This window comes from Neopsephotus bourkii, unplaced genomic scaffold (genome assembly GCF_033783945.1).
Source record: "Neopsephotus bourkii isolate Nb327-2 ecotype Australia unplaced genomic scaffold, CSIRO-AGI_Nbou_v1 NB_1681, whole genome shotgun sequence".
Lineage (NCBI taxonomy): Eukaryota > Metazoa > Chordata > Aves > Psittaciformes > Psittacidae > Neopsephotus > Neopsephotus bourkii.
In genome coordinates this window covers 74,088-83,740 of record NW_026902155.1, presented here as the reverse complement: position 1 = coordinate 83,740, position 9,653 = coordinate 74,088, and the positions used below count along the sequence as shown (strand labels likewise).

The following is a 9,653-nucleotide window of genomic DNA, read 5'->3' as shown; positions in this document are numbered from 1 at the left end:
TCTAGCTCACACTTAGGTTCAACCTGGCTTTGACTGACACAAGTCTCACACTGAGACTAACACAGAGTTCTTGGCTCAGACTCGCTCTCCCTTTCTAACTAAATAAAGTCATTCAGGTGGTTTAGCCAAGGTTGGGAGCTTTGAAAGAGAAAGAGGGCTATTACAGAACAGGCCAGCATTGGTGGGTGGGGTGGTGGTGGTGATGATGATGATGGTGGTGATGATGATGATGGTGGCCAGCACAGGGTGCTCATGTTGGTTCTTTTGTTTCTTGCAGGTGATAAAGAGGAACTTGGCAGCTGTGGCAAGATCTCAGGATCAGCTTGAGATCCATGGCAGTATAGAAGGTAAGCAGAAGGACTGCTGCTTGGGACTGGAGGGTGGGGGACAAGATCAGGATGGCAGGAAGGGGTTTGAAGTATAGCATGGGGCTGAGGGAAAGGCAGGGGCTATTTTGCAGCATGAGCTTACATGGGTAGGGCAGCTACAGCTTGACTGTTATGGAGTGAGGGTGTCACCCATAACCCTTCCCTCAGTGCTGTGGGTCAGGGGTGGGGCAAACTCCCAGCTGGGATAAAAGAACCCTGACAATCCACAGCTGAGTCTTACTTAACGTGGCTCTGGTTCATTGGCTGCTTCCCAGCTTTAATTTTTGGCTTTTTCTCTGTGGCTCAGACTCCCATTTAAGACTCAGAGACCACGCAGGCCCCCTCTCACCCAGACTGGCTCTGGCTCAGACTCATGCTCCATTTAAATTGCACAGACACTCTCTGGCTCAGACTTGGCCTCACACTCACTTAGGCTCCATCTGACACTGGTTGGCTCATACATCCACATAAATCTCATACTGATTCTAACACAGAATTTCTGGTTCACACTACTTGGATGAGCCTCCCTGACCCAAAGTCACCCTCAGTCTCCAGCTGAAAAAGAACATTCAGATGACTCAGCTAAGGTGAGCCATGCTTGGAATACCCAAGAAACAGCTTCTTTCAGGGAGCTGCAGCTTCTATTTTTCTCTCAATGTCTGCCTGTTTCAATTTTGGTTTTAGGTGCCACAGGTAACTCAGGAGAGGTGAAGCTGCCGACTGAGGAGGGCTGTGAGAAGGTAAAAGGATTGTCTGCCTGAGGGGTGACTCAGAGAATAACACGTCAAAGGGTTCACTACTCGTGTTGGTCACTGCAGGTCCTACCTTCTGTCTCTGGAGTCAGGTGAGTGTTGGACGTGAGGCAGGGAGGTAACAACACTGGTTGTGAGGGTCACTCACTTTTTGCAAGTACCATGGTTAATTCTCTCTATTGTACCCTAGGTTCTGGGGTGCAGCAGGAGCCCAGCACCCTATTCTGCAATAGATTTGGTCAAGGCGAACATAGTATTAAGAAGGGTAAGTAGAGATACAGAAGTGGTGGGCATCAATGGCTGGCGTGGTGGAGGTAATGACCAACACAGCCTGTTCCCCTTGGTTTGTTTCCCTCTGGCAGATAATGAAGAGCAACTTGGCAATGGCCGCAACATGACTGGCATCTGCTGTGGGAGTTCTGAGCACTGCGGCTCCATGGAGCCGCATGGCACTATGCACATTAAGTAGAGGGGGTCCTTTACGAGGCGAGGGGGTGGGGGACAATGTCAGAATGGCAAGAAGGGGTTTGAGCTGTAGCATTCCAATGTAGTATTTGAGCCAGAATGTCTGAGAACACGCTTGGCGGTGCCTGCGAGGGGAATGGTCAGTTTTAGTGTAGGTAGTGCCTCAGAGTTAAATGCCAGGATGAAAAGGTGCCCTTTGTGGGGCTGAAGTCTGGGGTGCAGTGTCAGGGAGAATAGGTAATGATCTGTGGTGAAACACACAAGGGCGGGGAAAGTGCTGTTTGTTGTCATGGGCCTCTCGCAGAGGGTTTTGCTTTGGCTGCCTCATGCAGAGTCCGGCTTTGGTTCCTAGCCAGAAAGTTCTGCTTTCGAAGTGCCTGGGAAAGTCCTGAGCCTTGGAGACCTTCTTAGATTTGGTTGGGCGCTTCTTGCAACGTGGGCTGGCCCCCTGCGTTGCAATGAGTGTTCAGTTTTTGTGAGTGTGAAAGCCTGAGCCTCGTGCTGTGTGAGGGAGGCAGAAGCTCATGCCAGGCAGGTGAAGGTTGCCTGCGCGGGGACGCCCGCTAAGGCTGAGCCTGCCACCTCGCACTGCCATGATGATTCTCGGAGCTGGTTTGCTGATGGTCTTCCCAGGGTCCTTGGGCTTGGTAAGATAAGGAAGCATGAGAAGTATCCTTTCCTATCTCTATAGTTCGCCATGTTAGGAAATTAATAGTGACTTGTTTGCTTGTCTCTGGTTTTGTCTCACCTGGAACTGTTGAACTGTGCAAGGTATGTGGTGCAGTTTTATAATGCCAGTGTAGCTGTGTACTCTTGATGAGCTGTGTGAATGGACAGAAGAGCTCTTAGAATAAGCTTGTAATGAACGAGTCAGGGCCAGAGAGTCTTCTTGGGAGTGGGTGTGATAGTATATCTAGAGTTAGTGTCTGAGGCAGAGGGAGTAGGGGCTGTGTTGCGACTGTCTGAACGTCAGTCTGTGTATGCATGTCAACCTGAGTGTCGGTGTGAGCTTGGGCTGTGACTTAGAGGCAGAATAAGCTTTTGGTTGGCTTTGCGGTTAATAAAGCCAGGTTATTCTGGCAGGTGGCGAGATGGTTAGCCCCCTGTGAGAGGCTGGTGTAGGAGGGTTGAGCTGAGTTAGGGTACCAGGTGGGTAAATTTGTGGTGTTCAGAAGGAAGTTTCAGTTTATTGTGCTGGTGGGCTTATGACTTTGTGTGTGTTTTGAATTTGGAGGTGCGCAGGGAGGAGCAAAGCGAGCTCGTTTGCCCGGAGCTGTCTTGAACTAGGTGAGCTGTGCTTAGCAGACTGAAGCAGCAACTGATGGAGTGTCTTACAGTTTTTGTGAGATGAAAACCAGGTCTTAACGTTGTGTTTTGCAGGCGGTGCACGTGCTGAAAGAAGAGAAAAGAAGCCGTGCAAAGGCTGCGGAAGAATAGCAGAGTGATGGGTGAGGGAGTTGGGATTTGCTGAGGGAAGGGTGTTCCTTCGAACCATCTCTCAGCCTTTGTCTGTTTCCCTTTGTGTTTCAGGTGCCGCAGGTACCTCGTGAGTGTTGAAGGTACCAACGGAGGAGGGCTTAGAGGAGGTAAGAAGTTTGTGCATGCATGTGGCAGGTTAGAGTTGAGAAGAAGGTGTTGAATGCGTTTAGTATTGGGTGTTTGGTGTTGCAGGTCTTGCCCTCGACCTTTGGAGGCGGAGGAGTGCTTGAGGTGAGTCAGGCAGGTAAGGAGAAGGTTTGCGGGGTGGGTCAGTTTCGCAGGAGCGATGGCCCTTGGCTTTTGTTGCACTCCTAGAGCACGGAGGGGAGGAGGAGCCCCAGGTGAGACTGCGGAAGGGCTTTGGTGGCAGGCGAGCCCAGTATTGAGGAGCTTTGGAGGAGCCTGAGAGTTGGTAAGGACCAGGCCGGGCTGGGGATGGCTGGGGTGGTGGAGATGACGGCCAACACAGCCTGTTCCCCCTTTTTTGTTTGTTTCTGGCAGATGATGAAGGGAACTTGTCAACGGCTGCACCATCCCTGGCATCTGCCGTGGAGATGCTGAGCAGTGAGGTTGCCTGGAGCCAGCACCAGGGGGGGGTCTCTATGGGGTGGGTGGTCCCCACTCACTGGCCAGCACCACGGGGGGGTCTCTATGGGGAGGGGGTCCCCACTCACTGGCCAGCACCGGGGGGGGGTCTCTACGGGGAGGAGGTCCCCACTCCCTGGCCAGCACCGGGGGGGGTCTCTATGGGGGGGGTTCCCCACTGACCGGCCAGCACCGGGGGGGGGTCCCCACTCACCGGTGTACTCTATACATATACTGGTGTATCCCTATACCCATCCTGCTGTACCCTGTATCCATACTGGTGTACCCTATATCCATACTGGTGTACCTTATATCCATACTGGTGTACCCTCTATCCATACTGGTGTATCCCTCTACCCATACTGGTGTATCCCTCTACCCATACAGGTGTACCCTATACCCATACTGGTGTACCCTATACCCATACTGGTGTATCCTATACCCATACTGGTGTATCCCTATACCCATACTGCTGTACCCTATACCCATACTGGTGCACCCCTATACCCATACTGGTGTACCCTATATCCATACAGGTGTACCCTATTTCCATACTGGTGTACCCTATATCCATACTGATGTAACCCTATACCCATACTGGTGTATCCCTATACCCATACTGCTGTACCCTATACCCATACTGCTGTACCCTATATCCATACTGGTGTACCCCTGTATCCATACTGGTGTATCCCTATACCCATCCTCCTGTACCCTATACCCATACTGGTGTATCCCTATACCCATCCTCCTGTACCCTATACCCATACTGGTGTACCCCTATACCCATACTGGTGTATCCCTATATCCATACTGGTATATCACTATATCCATACTGGTGTACCCTCTACCCATACTGGTGTATCCCTATACCCATACTGGTGTACCCTATACCCATACTGGTGTACCCTATACCCATACTGGTGTACCCTATACCCATACTGGTGTACCCTATATCCATACTGGTGTACCCTATGTCCATACTGGTATCCCTATATCCATACTGCTGTATCCTATACCCATACTGGTACCCCTATATTCGTACTGGTGTATCCCTATATTCATACTGGTATATCCCTATATTCATACTGGTGTATCCCTATATCTGTACTGATGTACCCCTATGTCAGTACTGGTGTATCCCAATGTCCGTACTGGTGTACCCTATATCCGTACTGGTGTAGCCTATATCCATACTGGTGTATCCCTATGTCCATACTGGTGTAACCCATATCCATACTGGTGTATCCATATGTCCATACTGGTGTATCCCTATATCCATACTTGTGTAAACTACATCCATACTTGTGTATCCCTATGTCCACACTGGTGTAACCTATATCCGTACTGGTGTATCCCTATATCCATACTGGTGTACCCTATGTCCATAATGCTGTATCCCTATATCCGTACTGGTGTACCCTATATCCATACGGGTGTATCCCTATATCCGTACTGGTGTACCCTATATCTATACTGGTGTGTCCCTATACCCATAGTGGTGTACCCTATATCCATACTGGTGTACCCTATACCCATACTGGTGTATCCTATACCCATACTGCTGTACCCTATATCCATACTGGTGCACCCCTATACCCATACTGGTGTACCCGATATCCATACTGGTGTAACCCTATATCCATACTGGTGTATCCTATATCCATACTGGTGTACCCTATGTCCATACTGGTATCCCTATATCCATACTGGTGTATCCTATACCCATACTGTTACCCCTATATTCGTACTGGTGTATCCCTATATACATACTCGTGTATCCCTATATTCGTACTGGTGTATCCCTATATCTGTACTGATGTACCCCTATGTCAGTACTGGTGTATCCCTATGTCCGTACTGGTGTATCCCTATATCCCTACTGGTGTACCCTATATCCATACTGGTGTATCCCTATGTCCGTACTGGTGTAACCTGTATCCATATGTCCGTACTGGTGTAACCTATATCCATACTGGTGTATCCCTATATCCATACTTTTGTAACCTACATCCATACATGTGTATCCCTATATCCATACTGGTGCAACCTATATCTGTACTGGTGTACCCTATGTCCATACTGGTGTATCCCTATATCCGTACTAGTGTACCCTATATCCATACTGGTGTAACCTATATCCATACTTTTGTATCCCTATATCCGTACTTGTGTATCCCTATACCCATACTGGTGTACCCTATGTCCGTACTGGTGTATCCCTACATCCGTACTGGTGTACCCTATATCCATACTGGTGTAACCTATATCCATACTTGTGTATCCCTATATCCGTACTGCTGTATCCCTATGTCTGTACTGGTGTATCCCTATATCCATACTGGTGTAACCTATATCCATACTGGTGTACCCTATATCCATACTGGTATCCCTATATTCGTACTGGTGTATCCCTATATCCATACTGGTGTAACCTATATCCATACTGGTGTATCCCTATATCCATACTGGTGTGCCCTATGTCCATACTGGTATCCCTATATCCATACTAGTGTATCCTATATCCATACTGGTGTAACCTATATTCGTACTGCTGTAACCTATATTTGTACTGGTGTATCCCTATATCCATACTGGTGTATCCCTATATCCATACTGGTGTACCCTATATCCATACTGGTGTATCCCTATATCCGTACTGTGTACCCTATATCCATACTGGTGTACCCTATGTCCATATTGGTGTACCCTACGTCCATACTGGTATCCCTATACCCATACTGGTGTATCCGATATCCATACTAGTGGTCCCTATACCCATACTGGTATCCCTGTATTCTTACTGGTGTATCCCTATATCCATACTGGTGTATCCCTCTATTCATACTGGTGTATCCCTATGTCCATACTGGTGTATCCCTATGTCCGTAGTGGTGTATCCCTATGTCCGTACTGGTATGTCCGTACTGGTGTATCCCTATATCCATACTGGTATATCCCTATCCCTATATCCCTACTGCGCATGCGCGAGCCCGGGTCGGAACTGCGCATGCGCGGACTTTTATCTTTGGGGTGGCTTTGAACGTCCCCACTGCTGTGTCACCCCCCTCCATTCCTCATCCGTATGGGAAAGGCATTGCCTCCACAGTGGGAGCTCCACAACAGCCCCACCAGCTTGAGAGGTGGGGTTTGGGGTGCCCCAGAGCTTCCCAGGATATGGAGCTGTTGGAGCGAGTCCAGAGGAGGCCATGGAGATGCTCCCAGGCTGAGAGAGCTGGGCTAGGGCAGCCTGCAGAAGAGAAGGCTCCTGAAGGGGAGGCCTTAGAGCAGCTCCAGTGCCTAAAGGGGCTGCAGGAAACCTGGAGAGGGGTTTGGGACATGGGATGGGGCCACAGGACAAGGGGGGATGGCTTCAACTTGCCAGAGGGGAGACTGAAATGGAACACTCCAAATACCCCCAAACTGCTGGAATCACCTCCTGTTATGCATAAACCACCCAAATTGTCCCAAACTCAGCTTGAAACCTTCCAGAAAAGCCCCCAAACCACCTTGTAATGCCCCAAAACTCCCCAAATTACCCCCAAACCACCAGATCCCAAAGGGCAAACATCCAGCCCCTGCTCCTAAGCCTAAGGAGCCAGGACAGAAAGCTGGTGCTGGGAATCACCTACACACGGTGAGCTCTGGAATAGTGCCACCACCATGATAATCCACCCTGGCTTTGCCACCTGCACCTCATGCTGTGAACACTCCATGGCAGCACCCAGGGGACACCCCCAGCACTACAACAGCCCCCTGGCCCCTCAAGACCCCAGGAAGAGGCAGGCGTGGGTCCAAGCAGGTTTACTGGGGTTCCCCCATGGGGTCCCTAAAGGTTGCTGAATGGGACACCCTCGGGACCCTTCCGCTCCATGGCTGCCTGAGCTGCAGTGACCACATCCTGGCTCTGCAGCATTCCCATGTTCCAGGTGGCCTGCGGATGGGATGGAGACAGGATGGGCCACCCTTGGGGATGGGATGGGAATGGGACACCCTTGGGAATAGGGACAGGATGCTCTTAGGGACAGGAATGGGATGCCAATGGCAAGGGGGACAGGGACAGGACACCCTCGAGAACAGGACACCTTTAGGAATGGGACGCCAATGGAAACAGGACACCCTCAGGCATGGGAACAATGGGGACAGGACACCCGTGGAGATGTAGATGGGAAGCGGGATGGCAACAGCGCTGAGCTGGGGCTGTTGTGGTTGCCCGGGGCTGACGCCAACCCATGGAGGGGTGACCCAAACCCCCAGGGGTGACCCATCCTCCTCACCATGTAGCGCAGGCTCTCGGACACAGAGTGGTCCCGGGCGTAGAGCAGGTTCTCTTTGGTGCCCTGCACAGCCACGGGGCTACGGGCAGCGATGGCCTCGGCCACTGCTACGGCCGCCTGCACCACAGAGCCCTTGTCCGGGAAGACGCGGCTGCCGGGGGACATGGGGACATGGGGGACACCGAGGGGCACCCAGCGGACACCCCAGGGCCAGCCCAGGGCTGCAGTACCTCACCAGCCCGCAGCTCTGTGCCTCGGGGGCCATCATCTTGCGGGCGGTGAAGGCCAGTTCATTGACCAGGCTTGTTGGGAAGGAAAAGGGCTTATGAGGTGATGGGGGGGACCCTTCCCTTGGTGTCCCCATGTCCCCCCCCCTTTGGTGTCCCCACAACTCACCTCTGGTTGCCCACGATCTTGGGGAGACGCTGCAGGGTGCCCACGTCGGCTGCCAGCCCGATGTCCACCTCCTGCAGGGATGGAGACGGAAGGGGCCACGTGAAAGGACATGGAAGGGGCCACAGGGGCATCTGAGGGGTCTTGGGGACACCCATGGAAGAGACCTGATGGGCCTAGTGGCCACCGCCGGGTCCCCACAAACCCACCTTCACCTGGAACCAGGCGTCCTGGCTGCAGTACCGGATGTCACAGGCACAGATGAGGTCGACTCCTGGAACGGAGCAACCCATGAGTCGGGGGCACGGAGGGATCCCATTGTCCCCTCATCCCGCCCCAACTGACCTGCACCAACACAGGCACCGTGCACAGCCACGATCACCGGCTTGGGGCACTGTGGGACACACATGGGTGACAAGGGGACACCCCCACATCCATCCAACCATCATCCAGCCACCATCCCTCCCTCCTTGCCACCTTTTCCAGCACAGAGAAGCTCTCCTGGAAGGCACAGATTTTCCTCCGCAGGTTCCAGGCCTTCCTGGCCGGGTCGTCCCCCTCCACCATCAGGAGCTCACTGCCCATCTCCACCAGGTCGATCCCTGTTGGGGACAAAGGCTCACCCCCAGGAGCTGGGAACAGATACCCCACAGCTCCCCCCAAGGGGGAAGACACCCCCAAACGCCCCCTATGTGAGGTCAGGGTACCCCCAAACCCCCCTTATCACAGGGCACTACGAAGGGCCCCCCCCACAAAGAGAGCCAAAGGCCTCACCAGCAGTGAAAACCTTCCCTGCCCCGGAGATGACCACGGCACGGCAGGAGGAGTCCTGGGCGATGGCCTGGAAGCATTCCACCATCTCCCTATGGGAATGGGGCCATGGTGGGAATGGCACCGGCCCCCCTCCCCCAGGGCTGCCAGCCCCCCGGCCCTCCCGAGCACCTCCAGAAGGCACCGTTCATGGCGTTCCTCTTGTCCGGGCGGTGGAGCTCCACGTGCAGGACGTGCTCCCGCTCTGCCCTCACCTGCAGCGTCTCGAACCCGCGGCAAAGCCGCTCCTGGGCCCCCGCTTCCGTAGCCATGAGCCGCTGTGGCCCCCCCAGCACCGCACAGGCCCGACTCAGCACCAGCACTGGGGAGGGCCTGGTTGGCACTGGGGAGGGAGCAGGACCCACGGGTAAAGGGCTGGGCAAAGTCTCAAACCTGCTAGAAAAGTACTGGGAGAGCCTGGGAGATGAACTGGGATCCACTGGCACGGGCCTGGGGCAGCGAGGCCTCATTAATCACCATCCCAGCACGGGCAATGGTCAAGGCAATGGCGGGGGGGGGGGAAA

At 53.0% G+C, this 9,653-nt stretch overlaps 1 protein-coding gene across 1 annotated transcript; it reads right to left on the bottom strand.

Moving 5' to 3' along the window:
* Positions 1-7,438: 7,438 nt before the first annotated feature.
* On the bottom strand, positions 7,439-9,441 carry ECH1 (enoyl-CoA hydratase 1). The gene is made up of 9 exons (XM_061375957.1): positions 9,262-9,441; positions 9,094-9,182; positions 8,797-8,921; positions 8,665-8,713; positions 8,529-8,593; positions 8,323-8,393; positions 8,157-8,228; positions 7,927-8,077; positions 7,439-7,583 (listed from the first exon to the last, which is right to left on the bottom strand). Exons 1-9 carry the CDS (start codon positions 9,399-9,401, stop codon positions 7,479-7,481), a joined length of 867 nt encoding a protein of 288 aa, XP_061231941.1. The 5' UTR covers positions 9,402-9,441; the 3' UTR covers positions 7,439-7,478.
* Positions 9,442-9,653: the final 212 nt, after the last annotated feature.

Bases quoted from the DNA above. Each gene is read 5' to 3' on its own strand.
- ECH1 (XM_061375957.1), bottom strand. From the start codon at position 9,401: ATGGCTACGGAAGCGGGGGCCCAGGAGCGGCTTTGCCGCGGGTTCGAG. The intron at 8,394-8,528 runs GTGGGTTTGTGG...CCATCCCTGCAG, and splicing joins ACGCCTGGTTCCAGGTGAAG to GAGGTGGACATCGGGCTGGC. The intron at 8,078-8,156 runs GTACTGCAGCCC...GTCCCCCGGCAG, and splicing joins CAGAGCTGCGGGCTGGTGAG to CCGCGTCTTCCCGGACAAGG.